At 39.3% G+C, this 16,628-nt stretch overlaps 1 protein-coding gene across 1 annotated transcript in view; it reads left to right on the top strand.

Annotated features, from left to right (window-relative positions):
- Positions 1-16,628, top strand: part of LOC125242319 (collagen alpha chain CG42342) — a 281,195-nt gene that overhangs the window by 259,577 nt on the left and 4,990 nt on the right. The window contains exons 6-17 of the mRNA XM_048151093.1: positions 1,963-2,034; positions 2,380-2,448; positions 3,144-3,197; positions 4,249-4,428; positions 5,185-5,290; positions 7,084-7,172; positions 7,396-7,530; positions 8,313-8,339; positions 9,029-9,076; positions 10,950-11,054; positions 12,409-12,453; positions 13,486-13,548. Coding sequence (XP_048007050.1) covers positions 1,963-2,034; positions 2,380-2,448; positions 3,144-3,197; positions 4,249-4,428; positions 5,185-5,290; positions 7,084-7,172; positions 7,396-7,530; positions 8,313-8,339; positions 9,029-9,076; positions 10,950-11,054; positions 12,409-12,453; positions 13,486-13,548 — 993 coding nt within the window. The remainder of the gene's footprint in view (positions 1-1,962; positions 2,035-2,379; positions 2,449-3,143; positions 3,198-4,248; positions 4,429-5,184; positions 5,291-7,083; positions 7,173-7,395; positions 7,531-8,312; positions 8,340-9,028; positions 9,077-10,949; positions 11,055-12,408; positions 12,454-13,485; positions 13,549-16,628) is intronic.

Raw genomic sequence — 16,628 nt, 5'->3', positions numbered from 1 at the left:
GACAGGGACAGGGACAGGGACAGGGACAGGGACAGGGACAGGGACAGGGACAGGGACAGGGACAGGGACAGGGACAGGGACAGGGACAGGGACAGGGACAGGGACAGGGACAGGGACAGGAACAGGGACAGGGACGGAACGGGATAGGGTTAGGGATAGGGATAGGGATAGAAATAGGGGACGGGGACGGGGATAAAATGCAGGTGGCTCAGTGGGAAGGTATTAGTAAGTAGGCATCGGCGAGTATCCTGCATCCGTAATAACTATTACATTCAATGTGCTGTAAGAAGATCGTTGTTTGCTTGCCTTTTATAATTTTGCAATAAGTATAAGCAAAATGGAAAAAATTGTAAGCGATAATGCAAGGAAGTACTTTCTACCCTACCGACCATAAAACCGGACCGTACAGCAAATAGATCAGTTACAATGGCCCTCCAGTCGAGAATTGCCCCGCTTTACCTTAATCGAAATAATCGCGGACATCTGTACCTACAAAGAAACCTACGGATCCAAATGAAAATCTTATTTTTTGTAAACGTTTCAATATAAACGATCCTTAAATTTTATAAATATTAGCGATGAGAGTTCATTAATTGAATATTTGAGTTTTAAATCTTCTTTTAAGCCCCATTTAGATCGTACGAGTTTCTCGCCAGTCTTGGTCGAGAAACTCGTATGACATTATCGTATGCGATAATCGCCTGGCGAGTATCGTACGAAAACGTTTACATTCGTGCGAGAAATAAAAACTCGTATACGAGTATCGTATGCGAGACTCGTCAGGCGATTACCGCCAGGCGAAATAGTTTAGATGGAAAGTAGAATTTTCGGGAGATATTTCCATAGCATTTCTTGACTTGTCTAAAGCGGTTCTCGTATGACATTTTTTCTCGAACGTGCGATTATCGCACGAATCGGAGCGAACCGATTTTCATACGAGTTTTGCCTGTCAACTTGCCTGCTTTAGTTGATAATTAATTAATTATAAACAGATATGTTATATGCTTTTTTTATAATATGGGGTAAATTTACCTTGGATTTATTTAAGTTGAATAGTACCCAATAATACTAAAAACACTATAAATGATTTATGACAGTCTCAGTAATATACAATAGGGAAAAGATTTAATTCGACCGTAGCGTTACCTAGCCAATACAATCTTGGTTGCGATTAGGTTTAGGATATTATTGAACATAGAATATAGATAACATTTTAAATGATAGTAAGCATTTTGCCCCATAGGTATATGGGGTAAATTACCAGTAAACATTAACTCTATAATATTAATAAGCCGAATTAATTTTTGGTTTTAGCAGTTACTGAGAGGTACTTTTAGCTATAAATATAAGAACACCATGTTTTACATGATTTTTGTACTGAATTCATTTTGACTGAGTAGTGTATAAACTCGTATACGATTCTCGCATATGAGTTTTGTTTACACGGAGACATACAAATATCAAAGGCGAGGCGATTATCGCCGCCTCTCGTGCGATATCGTACGCATAGTTTACATGATACGATATTTTTTCTCGTACTTCGATAATCGTACGTTCGAGGCGAGAAACTCGTACCATCTAAATGGAGCTTTATTTTGATAGGCGCTTGTTGCGCTTATTTTGATAAGAGTGTGCGAGTTTGATGATGATCCTATGAGTTTTTCAGAACTTATGTGCGAAATGTCATTTGACATTTGCCAATCGCTTTTCGGTGAAGGAAAACATCGTGAGGAAACCGGACTAATCCCAATAAGGCCTAGTTTATCCTTCGGGTTGGAAGGTCAGATGGCAGTCGCTTTCGTAAAAACTAGTGCCTACGCCAAATCTTGGGATTAGTTGTCAAAGCGGACCCCAGGCTCCCATGAGCCGTGAAAAAATGCCGGGATAACGCAAGGAGGATGATGAAATCTTCTTTTATTTTGTAAATATTTTATTTTAAACCTGTTATGTGTTGCTTTTCAGGGGCGGCCTGGGGACAAAGGACACAAGGGCGAGCACGGCAGCCCTGGCTTCGACGTCTTCTCTGCCATTAAGGTATCCTCGTCGTTTTATTTTTATGGGTTCCTCTACTCTATACTCGTTTTCAGTAGGCCAAAAAGTAGCTTTATTAAATCGTACAGAGCTGTGGCTGTGACAGGCCGAAAGCTCATTCTATTTGTTAAAATAGGGATAGAAGAAAAATCCTTTTTCTGAAATTTGGAAAAATGGGTCTTGTATTTCAACACGAAAAGAAATATTTTGTTGAAATACTTTTTTGTTTTCCTTGAAGCAATAACACCGCAGCTCTGGCTTACATGACACAAGATGACTATTACAAGACGAAAACTAAGTGAGAATATCAACTAAAAATTACAACGTTGTATATTGCGCGCTTTACAGGGAGTGAAGCGCTCCGTCGACAACTATAAGATCAGTCCGTACACCACTGCGGAGATCATAGCTGTTAAGGTACCAGCCTCGTAGTAGCTGTTCACCGTAGCTTGCGTTTTTTTTTGACGGTGACCTCTTTTGGTGTTATTTTTTTACGTTGCGCTTTGTGTGTTATTTTTAGTGGCCCAGATTTGAACATTTAGGAAAAGTTTAATTGAACAATTTTTGGCATAAAACGATTGCATAAAATTACTTATGCCTTTTAAACGTATGGAATATGCCAGTAGAAGTAGGCAATTGAACTATTGGCACATATTGCAGCAGAACTAAAAAATACATTGATATTTGGTGTAGGTATTTCAAAAGTGTCTCAATTAATCTTTAAAGACACATTATCATTATTATACAATTTTGATGTTGGTGTTGCAAAACGACAATTTACTTATACAATACCACAGATAATATTTGTTCAAATATGTAATTCGTAGGTTGCATGTTTAAAAGATTGCGTGTTTGCAATAATAAAGCATAGAAGATGAGCCCGATGGTAAAGCGATTTAAACCAAGACAATCTGGATTTCTGTCCATACTTTGGTTTTGTTGGTCATTTGAGGCCTACCGACTATCAGTTCGCCGAAGTGACTGACAGTGGCTTTTAAGAGATTGTACTTCAGTTTCTCTTAACTGAACGGGTAGACAATTTATGCTTCTAGACTTTAATATTCTCTAGTTAGTGTTTGTGCTTTGTGTGTACTGATGCGCTTGCGTCGTAGGGGCTGCAAGCGGCCGGGCACAACGTCTCCGCCAACACCATCATACAGCTCAAGGTCAGTGTGCCCTCGCTTCGCTTTAAACGAAACTGGGACTGTTTAAACTTGATTCTTATAGTACTACTAATACTCTCTGTTAATCATCAAGTAAAGATAATGCTCTTTACTTATCTCGTTACTTTAAGGATTAGGTAATGAATCTTGATTAGGGCTGCTATATCTACTAAACTGGTCTATTGTGTCTAAATCTGAAAACAAAGTTTTCCTACTTATTATTTATCTGATAAATCTACGAGATGCGCATCCCGATAATATTTCACTGTTACCCTCGCAGTCGTCAAAATTAAGACGTTATTCCTTAATTTCTTGCCTTGGCTTTCTGTGTTGTCTACTTGTCTGCCTACTTAAAATGCATGAACTGTCTTTTAATTTATTACATGCTTTAATTTAGCTATAATATTTCTTACTTTACTGTGTTCTCAGAAGTCATATAATAAAACAAAACTCTCATTTTATTTATGATAAATACCTATCTTCATTGTTTTTACAACGTAATTCATAAGAAAAAAAAATGAGGTCATCACTTGTCACCAACTTGTGACGTCGCATCAATAAGTACTATTGTTTCTCTTTTGTTTCAAGAATGAATGAATTAATTCACTTAACGTTTATCTCTATTTTATGGATATTAGATATTGAAAACGTTATTATAGTTTAAAAAAATATTTTATCACTAAAATATCCTTACTGTAGTATTTTCAGAATTTGGGACCCCCCCAATTAGCGTAAGTTGTGAACAAAATTAACTCACTGTCAGTTTTGTGACGATAATTAAGCATGAAATTTCTATAAAAATATTGTTTTTGTGTTAATTACATAAACTTTAAGCGATAATCTACATTAAGAATGTGAAAAAAGTAAATTTTTAGACAGATTTTATGCTTAATTGTCGTCACAAAACTGACAGCGAATTCATTTTTGTTAAAAACTTTCGCTAATTGGGGGTTCCCAAATTCTGAAAATGATCATAGGTAAGTTTTTCTTCACTATTTTTCATCAGACATAACAGTGAAATACAATGTTAACATTCTCGGCTGCCACGTTACAGGGTGAACCTGGGGAGCCTGGACCTCCGGGCCCACCAGGCGGAGCGGGACCAGAGGGCCTGCCGGGCCATGACGGGCGCGCGGGGCCTGCGGGGCCTGCTGGGGCCCCAGGCGCGCCGGGCCCCATCGGGCCCGCTGGGCCCGCCGGACCACCGGGACCAAGCGGACCACAGGGACCTAAGGTAGTTATCCATAATATTCATACTAATATTATAAATAGGAAAGTGTGTGTGTCTGTTTGTTTGTCCGTCTTTCACGGCAAAACGGATCGACGAATTGACGTGATTTAAAGTGGAGATAGTTGAAGGGATGGAGACTGACATAGGCTACTTTGTCTCTTTCTAACGCGAGCGAAGCCGCGCGCAAAATATTTTACAATATTTTAAGGATTATAATTGATTGTGATTTAACAGCCTTAAAGTAAATTGTTCTAGGTACTGACTACTAGCTAAACTAAAAAAGCCCTCGGCCGTAGTAAAGGTTAATGGAATGAAGAATGAGAATAACCAGAATGAATATCTCATCCGCTTACGGTTGCGTACGTAGGCATAATACGTATACCGCGCGACGTACCTACGTTTATTAGAAGAGTTATTACTGGTTTTATACAGATATAGGCCTGTCAGTTATTTGCAAAAAGTAACAGTGCCGAACAAAACTGACAGGCCGCTATTGTTCGGTAAACTGATAAAATGTGACCCCAGTAGTACTAAAAAATAATGAAAAAAAAAACTTTTATATAAATAACCTTGGTTGACCGCATGCTGAACGATTATGCGTTATCAATTATCATTATTAGGGAGTATTTTTTCCTTATAGGAGCATAATTTGACATTATTATTTATGAGATTGAGTATACCGTAGGTATATAAAAGCTATTAATTTAATATACTTTTCGCAGAATTTATACACCTTGCGCTTTACTATTCGTTTTTCAGGGAGACAGAGGGGACAAAGGAGAGCGTGGTTTCACGACAACGTTGAAAGGCGACGCTTTTCCCACCGGCATCATCGAGGGTCCTCCCGGCCCGCCTGGCCCGCCTGGTAACACATCCACAAGTTACTTGTGTAGAATGCATGTGTAGTTCATACTATAGCCCATCCTGAAATATAGCCGAGACTATCACGGTACACAATTTTTACACATCAGTAAAAATATTGTAGGTACCCGAAAATATTTCTCGTGCTATGTTTTAGGCCCGGGAGTGAACGCACGTGGCCGGCTGCGCGACGAGAAGCAAATTTAAATGTATGAATGGCCTTTGCTACTCCCGTGGCGTTGTTGGTCACGTTTGTCCAGTCCACTGCCTTAGTTTATGATCAATTTTTCTAGTCCAGACAGCACCACTCAACACCAAATAATACATTAACAACTTGCAAACTGTAAACACATGTGGTGAGAGCGCTTTCTTACACAAATAGTGTGAAGCTGTAAATAAACTCATAGCGAGTTGCACAAAATTTAACAAAGAAAATCAAGCTTATAACTCTTTTAATAACGTTCCACTCGCTGTAGTATACGTTGCTAGGCTCTGCACTAGTAGTAGTCGTAGTATAGGACAGACAGATGGAGAGAAGGAAACGAAGATAGGTTTGTGGGTATGACGATAGCGCGTGTGTACAGGCGCAGAGGGCGCTCGCGGCGAGAGAGGAGAGTCGGGGTCGCCGGGGCCGGCCGGGCCGCCCGGCGACAAAGGCGCTCGTGGCAAGCGCGGCAAGCGGGTAACTACCGCGCAAGTCCCGGCGCTGCCATGCGCAGTCACCGGGGCCGCGCCGCATGCGCCACCTGCGATGGGGTACAAGCTCGTCTGTCGTCACCATCAGTGACGCGTGCGGTCCCCAATACCATTGGCATATTCATCTAAATCTTCCGAACCTATCGCTTCAGATGAACGCGTCCAATTGGAGAATATCAAAAACATACATTGGGGCTGCTACATGGACAAATAATATTTACTACACGATAGTTAACATATAAGTACGCTCGTTTAGTTCAGTCCTATCTGGAGCTTGTATCCTCATTGCCCTTATTCTATGAGATGAGAGCATCCCCTACAGCATACCAAAATTTCGGAAGCGAATGATATAAAAATGCTGTCTTACTCGTTCTTCTTCTCCTCTGTTAACTATGCTGTCCAATAGCTTAATGCCAGAGCTCGTTGCACGCTGCATGGTATCTAATAAGTTAAGCTTTGTCGACGTAACTAATGGTACAAATGATAACTAATTTATGTAGTAGTTTTTGGTGTAGTTGCTTTTGTATTACTGACATCACGCAGCGTCGCTTTACGCCGAGTTCACAGTGGAGATGGTGAGTCACAATTCAAATGATGCAAGTCTTGCTAACTATGTTTACTGACCTGTTCTGTTTGACCACTTAACCTACCATAATCTTGAAGCTGCCTACTACTCAGAGATGTGTGAAAGATACCATAGCTTCCGGAGTGAGTAAGTTATACTAACCTACACATCTCCAACAGCTAGGTATGCTTTAATATCACAGCTCCGATGGAACAGTGCAGCTGAAGTTGTTCAAATATTTACTTGAAAACATATTTTCATGACTATCATAGTATGACATATCTCTTCCTTATAAGTAAATAAGAAAACCCTTCAGACACGAATCTTATAACTCTCATAATAAGTCTTCGACCTGATCCTGATCTCTTTACCACAAACATAGAAATACTTAATTCTACCAAGTTCTGATACTCGATAATTATATATTTTTCTTTCGATTCATCATGTTTCAAATACAAAACAACTTCCGATTTCGTCTTCCGTTTGATTGTCTATTCTATGCTTATGTGTCATAGACTTACTTATTGGTATTTGCAGGAAAAGCGGCGAAGCAGGTCCACGTGGCCCGCCTGGACTTGATGGGCTCAACGGCGAGCCAGGCGTGCAGGGTCCTCCAGGGAAACCAGTAAGTTTCATGAACATCTAATATGTTCTACGAAGGCCTCCTCGTAGCCTCCCTACGAGGGTGAAGAAGAAATCTTTATAGCCTGCGGTCCCATTTCCTACCATACCAGCATCCAGCGGTTTTCGAAGACCTTCGCTAGTTCGGCCTTGTGGTAGACCGGTCACGCTTTACACATGTACTTAATGTCAAAAATCTTATTAATACTTTTAATTTCACTTTCCAGGGAGAGATCGGTCCAAAAGGCGAAAAGGGCGATTATGGAGATATGGGCTCGCCGGGTATGCTGGGCGCACCTGGGTTGCCCGGACCTCCCGGATATCCAGGCCTCAAGGGCGAGAAAGGAGACAAGGGAGACTCGGTGAGATTCATTGCTTTTTCTGAAATAGTGCAATATATATTATGTAAGTGTAAGGTATAGGCGCTCATATCGGGCGTGCAGAGAGGCGGGGCGCGCGGTGTGCATGTCAAACAATTGAAGCTCCTACAAGTGTCCTCAGTCGACGCTACAAAGCGCGCACGCGGGCGAGCCCGCCCCGCTTCACGCCCCGCCGAACCACAGTATGCCGAACGCTCCTCTCCGAGCGTCCACCCACTAATACAACTGTAGTTAGTTGGCACGCACGAGGTGTTATTGTGCGCACGACCTGTAAGCAAGAAGTGTGTGTAACATGTGAAATTAGAAAGTACCTACTCGTTAAAAATTGGAATAGCCACGTGCAATAATACGTACAGTCAACCAATTGGCCTCCTTGGTCTACAACTATGTCAAAATGACAAGCAGTAAGTGAGTTCTTACAATCTGATTTATAACGTTACTATGACATAGTTCTCCAGTGGCCTAGGGTTCCAATTGGTTGACTGTACCTATGTGACTTAATCAGGCAGTAAAAATAATTCCACAAAATCTTATTTGCAAAGTTGTAAGAGTAATACCTAACAGCTTGTCACATAGCAGTAGGTATTGCGGCCTTCGAAGAGAAACATATTAATGCAGATGAGATGACTGTACTGTGTACTGGTTTTGATAGTACTACTTACTGTCATTGTTATTAATATCTATTACCTAAATATTAAAATGTCGCTGTATTTTTTCTATTTCCGGGATACCTGATTATTCGATGCGAACGGCGGCAACATTAGAAGTACAGAAAGCTGAGGAGGCGGCAGGTAACTATCGACTCTGATATATCATAACTCGGTATTATAAAAATCCATTTGTGCATTAGAATGATATTGTACCAAACATGTATATTATAAAGTTAGCGTTAAACAGATATTAAGGTCAAGGTAGCCATCAATATTGAAAATATAAGCTTTATTGTCAACAAAGGTGCGTTTTTCACTATACTTTACATACACGCCTGTATCCCATAAAGGGGTAGGCAGAACACATGAAACTACTAAAGCTTCAGTGCCACTCTTGGCAAATAAGGGGTTGAAAGAAAACGAAACTGTGACATTGCAGTGACAGGTTGCCAGCCTCTCGCCTACGCCACAATTTAACCCATATCCCATAGTCGCCTTCTACGACACCCACGGGAAAAAGGGGGTGGTGAAATTCTTAACCCGTCACCACACAGGCCCACTATACTTTACCCGTCAAAAATGTCACTGGTCACTTGATTCTGTTTGTCTATGTTGTCATAATCGGTAAAGGAGGTAATTCACATTATGTTGCCACAGAAGAAACGATGAGGTTCTGAAAACCTTCCTCTGAATTAACTTGCTAGTAATAATGAGACTACCGAATAGTTATTGCAGGCTAACTTAGCAAAGCATATTCTTACCTTTATAATACCGAGTTCAAGTTTTTGTTGATAGAAACCCATGAACTGTTAATCTTATAGCCACTGTTGAACTTGCAGGGAGACGGCACCGGATACGAGCTGTACGGACATGAAATTGTAAGTAAATATATAAATTATATTACCATGTGTAGAATTAAGTATTTATTTTAGACAGCATGCGAACTCACATGCGATTTTAGTCATGTCGCGGACTGTTGAGGTTACGTGTACAATTCAGCACACCAATAATTGCAATGAAAAGAAACTCGCATTATTTCAACATAACATAATTATGTAAGTCTCTATTAGGCACTGGTCCCACCGCGAGCTAGTAAGCTATGAGCTATCGGCTATAAAAACGAACAAAAGATAGTCGCTCCCGTGCAAATAAAAGAGACACGGCGATGTTTATAGTTACTCGCCCAGCGGTGAGCTATCAAAATCGCCGTGTCTCTTTTATTCGCACGGGAGTGCTTATCTTTTGTTCGTTTTTATAGCCAATAGCTCATAGCTTACTAGCTCGCGATGGGACCGGATGTAATCCAAATAAACGTCATTCGTAAGGCCTCTTACATCTTGATTGATGATTTAAGCAGCGTCTGAATGCGAGAGACAACGCCTCTCGTGACTATACACCTATGCGGGAGCGATATTCACGTCCGCATTTCCTACACGTAAATTGAGGCCCTGCTCATGCGGTGCAAATGCCCTAGCCACCTCAAACGTCTCTGAGTACCTATTGCGTCATTAATAAACGCCATTAATAAACATTTAAAATCATTATTTAAAACATAATACTAGCTAACTTAACGGAACAACTCAAAATTAGAATATTTTAATTACTTTGCCTGAGTACTCAGTAAAATGTAACTTTAGTTTTTGGACACTCAAGAGACTATTTGCATTTGTTTTTATATAAATAGTTAGTAGCTATATTGATATTTTACATAAAGGTTGCTTGGAAGAGATCAATGTTTAGCAATAAAACCGCTTTTTCTGTAATTATTATTTTATACATAAATTTGTGTTTCTTTGTATTTAAATTCATTTTCAGGTTCTACAAAGAGGATTTTCCTACTCGTCGACTTTAATCTGTCAATTAGGACACCACAGACTAAACTATAACTACTGACTTTTCAGTGTTAGATAGTCTTTGACACTAAGTCAACTATAATATTTCATTACAGTTCACTTTTAGTTAACTGTAATAATTTCAAAAATAGAACTTTATACAAGTTCTATACTAATTTTCGATACCTGGCAAATTTGTCTGCATCTGAAACACATTTTTTTTATCTATCGCGTTATCGATGAATCACAGACGGTTATTACAAACAATTGGTTGCCAAGTAATTCGATGTTGATACGACGGTGAACGACGCCATTAACATTAATTTTAACTTGAATTATGATATTTTTCGTCCATTGATGATGAAGATGATGACTCGTAGAAAAAGTATTGTATACAATAGTGATATAATTAAGCTTTTCACTCTCGTACCATACTATTAGGCCACTCAGCAAGCTTCGTGGCCTAAAACATGGTACTCGACTGAAAAGCTTTGTATTATATCACGATTGTATAAAATACTATTGTATTGTGTTGAATATGCCTTAGAAATCTTCGTAATATTACTATATAGTATAAGACAGTGTGAAACAAACAGAAAACTATGTTGCATTACAATTTACAATGCACTATCAATGCCCCGGTCGTGGAGCACGCTCTTTTCTTGAACAACAACAGCAGGACAACAGTTTCAATACAGCCTTTACACGGCTAATAAATGTTTCTAATTAACAGTGTTCGATTTAAATACGTGTCGCGTGGACAACAATAACACCCGTCGTACGGTTTAGCACAAGTCGTGTTCCCGCGCGCGAGTCCATACATCAAGCGGACTTCAAGTATGGACTCGTGGGCGAGAGCGCAAGTTGTCGCTAAGCCACCATATCGGTACAGTCGGTGAAGGTTCGGTCCGTGTTGCAGATGATGGGCCCCCCGGGCGCGCCGGGGCCCGCGGGGCTGCCCGGCGTGGCGGGCCCGCCCGGCATCAAGGGCGACAAGGGCGAGCCGGGCGTGCGAGGCAAGACTGTAAGTACCCTTATAATCGTTTAGCTGTCAGGCAATTCGTCTATGGAATGTCCTCCCTCCGCCTATCAGGCAAGCTCAGAGTAAACTTTCTTAAAAGCTAGCAGCGTAAGCACTTATTTGCAAAAATTCGAGATTAAAATCTACGTGATATCTCGCACTAGGTACATTTATTTATTTATGTATATGTGTATTTTATTTGTACATTATACTAATATGTATGTAGGTTTATTTATTGTATTTGTGTATGTTTATTTTATAATAGTAGGTATCGACTTGTAGTTAATCATTACAATCTCATACTGGCTTTATAATCTTGTGCACCAAACTAACTATCTCTGTTTTGCTCATTGATTGACTGGTAGAGAATGCCTTAAGCCGTTAAGTCCGCCATTTGTACTTTTTATTGATAATTTGTGCAATAAAGTTTAAATAAATAAATAATCTCTATTTGTCTAATAACTTTAAACGGGTCACTCGCGTTTTCAAAGCCGTATAACTTCACGACATGTCTCCGTTTAATTTAAGAGGAGCATGATCAGATCCGAGGTATCTTTACTGGTCGAGAGTGTGCGAGCGCGACGCGTGCTGTGGGCTAAAGCCCGACTCACACGGCCACTCATGCGCGTTTTCCAAAATAAATCTCGAATATCGAATTTCACCAGATCTGGACGTGTTTGGGCTCATTCTTCTCAGAATCACAAGCAGATTCGATCCCGACGATAAAAAAATGTGTCCCAAATTTTCCATACAAAATTCGAGTTTCCAATACGTATCGGCTCGTGATTCTGAGAAGAATGAGCCCAAACACGTCCAGATCTGGTGAAATTCGGTATTTGAGATTTATTTTGGAAAACGCCCTCTGGCAGTGGGCGGTGGCGGCCTGTCGGCGGTGACATGACAGTTGCGAGGATGAAACTATACTCTCTTCTTTGTCACTTCACTCTTCTCAGAATGGTCGTGGTCACTATCGATTGGTGACGAACTTTTGCACACACTCGTATAATCTTCCCGATTCTGAGTTCCTAAAGTATAATACTCACAACCTTCAAAGCCTACTCGGCCTAAGAGCCGAGCGCAACTCATACATATACTTACTGTCATCATTTAATCTAAATTTCAATTTACCTAAACCAATTTAATTGCCCACATTATTTTCAAAAATTTTTGCACTTTGGAATAAGTATTAGGAACGTTATACTAAACGGCACTTCCAAGGAGAATATAATAAAATACGTACAATAAACACGTAACATTGAAATGATTATGACTGTACAACTTTTTGGCGTTTAATGTGAATCTCTTTATTATTGATCTTATTCATGCCTTAATGCCATATTATATATTTTATTTTCAGGGAGATAGAGGAGAAAAAGGTGACGCGGGACCGATGGGATTACCTGTAAGTGCCTGAATACTTGAACTTCTCAACGATTTTTACCGTTTGTGAATAGGCTATTCCTTTTTTTGGGTTCCGTAGTCAACTAGGAACCCTTATAGTTTCGCCATGTCTGTCTGTCTGTCCGTCCGTCCATCCGTCCGTCCGAGGATAATCTCAGTAACCGTTAGCACTAGAAAGCTGAAATTTGGTACCAATCAATCACGCCAACAAAGTGCAAAAATAAAATAAAAAATGGAAAAAATGTTTTATTAGGGTACCCCCCCTACATGTAAAGTGGGGGCTGATATTTTTTTTCATTCTAACCCCAACGTGTTATATATTGTTGGATAGGTATTTAAAAATGAATAAGGGTTTTCTAAGATTGTTTTTTGATATTATTAATATTTTTGGAAATAACCGCTCCTAAAAGTGCGTCCCCCCCCCTCTAACTTTTGAACCATATGTTTAAAAAATATGAAAAAAATCGCAAATGTAGAACTTTATAAAGACTTTCTAGGAAAATTGTTTTGAACTTGATAGGTTCAGTAGTTTTTGAGAAAAATACGGAAAACTACGGAACCCTACACTGAGCGTGGCCCGACACGCTCTTAGCCGGTTTTTTCCCTTCGTTATCCCGGCATTTTTGCCACAGCCTATGATAGCACTAGAGCCGCTTTGGCAACTAATCCCGGGATTTGGCGTGTACCTAGACAATAGGTAGTTTTACGAAAGCGATGCTATTTATTTCAACCCAGAGGGCAAACTAGGTCCTTTTATGATTAGTACGCATTTCTTCTCTAAAAAGCGACTGGCAAAATATCAAAAACATTTCCGTAGGAGAATTTATTATTATTATTATTTAAAAGCACTTAACTCTTAGCTCTTAGGCCATCAGCTTTTCATGTAGGTAAATACGTTTTACTACAAATAAGTTTTTGACTACTTCCTAAATATTTATAGTGGTTCGATAGGAAATAAATGAACCTAGATTTGTAATGTGATGTGACGATGAAAAATTTTACCATAATAGGTATTTATCTTTTTTGTTTTCAGGGCCCAGTAGGTCTACCAGGCGAGCCAGGCGAGCCAGGCCGGCCAGGCGATTTAGGCACTAGAGTAAGTATATATTTGACTACCTATAGCAAAATACATGATAAATCACTAACATGACTCACTGGTTTGCACTAATTATTATTATTCATTTATTGGGAAATGGATTGCAACAGCATGCATAGTTTATCGCTGTGAAGCAAATAGGAACGCTGTAAACGTGATAATTATTCCCCGCTTTATCAACATTTTATCATTATACTGGTAAAAACCATCGCGTTTTCCTAGTCATGATCTGGCATAAATGTGTCATATTTATCATTTAGTTCTGGGCCGATACTGCAAATATCCCCAAAGGAAATTTTCCCATTAACGGATTCAGTACATACTAGATAAAAGAAGTATCAGATTTCTCATTTAATCCAAATCTACGATGTCACGGAACTTTGGGACTAAAAGAACATAGCTTCCTATTGTAGCTTCACAGTAGGTAAATTAAATATATTTTGCTACGAATAACTCGGTCGCTTACCCAACATTACCACCTGGCTTGGCCGATTGATTATACTGTCTATGACATCATTATGTTTCGCCATGTCTGTCTGTCCGTCCGTCCGTCCGTCCGTCCGCGGATAATCTCAGTAACCGTTAGCACTAGAAAGCTGAAATTTGGTACCAATATGTATATCAATCACGCCAACAAAGTGCAAACATAAAATATGGAAAAAAAAATTTTATTAGGGTACCCCCCTACATGTAAAGAGGGGGCTGATATTTTTTTTCATTCACACCCCAACGTGTGATATATTGTTGGATAGGTATTTAAAAATGAAGAAGGGTTTACTAAGATCGTTTTTTGATAGTATTAATAGTTTCGGAAATAATCGCTTCTAAAGGAAAAAAAAGTGCGTCCCCCCCCCCTCTAACTTTTGAACCCTATGTTAAAAAAATATGAAAAACATCACAATAGTAGAACTTTATAAAAACTTTCTAGGAACATTGTTTTGAACTTGATAGGTTCAGTAGTTTTTGAGAAAAATACCTACGGAACCCTCCCTACACTGAGCGTGGCCCGACACGCTCTTGGCCGGTTTATTTTTTGTTAAACTGGCCAGTGATTGACCTTAGTACCTGATGGAAAGTGACTACAACGCCGAAGTTGTAGCTTACTGGTTCAGTAATGGTTCTATTCACTTTTGACTTGAATACATCCAGATTGTAGTCGGCCGGGATACAGATGAGATTTATTACAAATGCGCTAATGGCAGTTTGGTAGTGTTGGGTAACGCGCCGTGGTGTGGCGTGGTACTAACCCTGGGGTATGGCTACTACAGGAGAACCGGTGGCCACCTGACTTCACCTTCACGTAGTGACGCCGCTCTGCCCGCGCGCCGCTCCCCCGCTGGCGCTCATCACCTACTCCGCTGTAAATTGTAATATTTGTACGTACGTTGTATGTAGTCGTAAGCTAGATGTAAGCGACGTTACCAAATTTAGCATAAGTGTTACAGACCTGTGTAAAAGATAATATTTTTGACATTGTGCCGTGCGTTACACATCGAGCTAGGTTTAGATTCCGGAGTTAGAATCGACGTTATTTTCAGTTTCAACTTTGAATCATTATTAATGATGTCAAACAGTATTTTAGTTAATACCTAGATACCTACTCACTTTTAAAGAATTTGAAACGAATTAGGGAGGAGTGTTCAAATCGTTTTTTTTTATGAGAACGAACTCTCTAATGTTTAATGCCACACATTTTAACACTGATATCGATTTTATTAAAGATTTACAAAAATAAAGTAAAAATCAAAGAGGATATCTCTTATGCCAAAGAAAAGCAAGCTAGAATAAAAAATATTCCTTTTTAAAATGTATATTTATTAAAGTCAGAGTCCAAAACGCAGCAATTCAGCACATATTAACGCAACAGGTAGGCGCCAGTTACTGTTCATTGCATTGTTAAATAATACTTATCTTTAAAATCCAAAATAGAACAGCACTTACTCAGTGCTCCGACCAACCGACCATCACATCGAGGTACCTATTTATAAATAATAAACTACTTATGTACATTATTCTACTCTCTAACTATACTATAATCCTATAAGTATCTTTACTTTGGTTGTACATTTGCGCCAATGCCATTAAATAAGTGTTAATTCATATGAATTGGCGCTATTGTAAGTCCTAAACTGTCATCTATATAAATATCATCATCTATTTGTTTTCTCTCATTATTATAGTTGTAAGAATAAGTAGTTACCTATTCACATATTATAATAACAAACAATTATGTATATAGTGAACAATCAGAGCGACTATTTTTAAAGTATGAAATATTTTTTGTATATAGAGGAAACGAAACGGTTTTTACCGAACTTATGTCTTAATACCTCACTAAGATCGTACGGCGCATGAGTTCAAAGTGTCAACCCTGTTTCTGTTCATGTAAGGAATGACTTACATATTTAAGTACATAAAATGGTACTAAACTCATTCATTTGTCTGATTAAATTAGTTTAGTGCCAAGTGTACTTATAATATGCTAACTGTAGCCAAAAAGGATCGAGTATTATAAAGTGTTAGGCACTGGTCCCATCACGAGCTAGTAAGCTATGAGCTATCGGCTATAAAAACGAACAAAAGATAAGCACTCCCGTGCAAATAAAAGAGACACGGTGATTTTGATAGCTGACCGCTGGGCGAGTAACTACAAACATCGCCGTGTCTCTTTTATTTGCACGGGAGTGATTATCTTTTGTTCGTTTTTATAGCCGATAGCTCATAGCTTACTTGCTCGCGGTGGGACCAGTGCCTTACTGTCAAAGTAAAATGTGTAATCACAGTGCATAGACTGCCATCTCTCGACACAGGCTTAAAACTTTTGAACCTCAGTTTTGACAATTTGGCCCATATTCTTAGCTTGATATGTGTTAAAATGTCAAATATTTAAATTAGCGCCATCTAGCTGAGCGTCCCCCAAAGGTGTATCGCCATCTAGGTCACCGTACCTTTTTCTGTATGGTTTTGAGGTACGTTTTTTTTTCTTAGACTTTATCTGCCTAATACGGAGTTATATATGTCTTTGCTGTGGCAGAAATAGACACACTGCAAATCATGTCGCCTTGTATTTGTGTCAATGC

This window comes from Leguminivora glycinivorella, chromosome 2 (assembly GCF_023078275.1).
Source record: "Leguminivora glycinivorella isolate SPB_JAAS2020 chromosome 2, LegGlyc_1.1, whole genome shotgun sequence".
Taxonomy (NCBI): Eukaryota; Metazoa; Arthropoda; class Insecta; order Lepidoptera; family Tortricidae; genus Leguminivora; species Leguminivora glycinivorella.
Note: the sequence above shows the minus strand (reverse complement) of the source record. Positions and strands in the feature narration are given on the sequence as shown.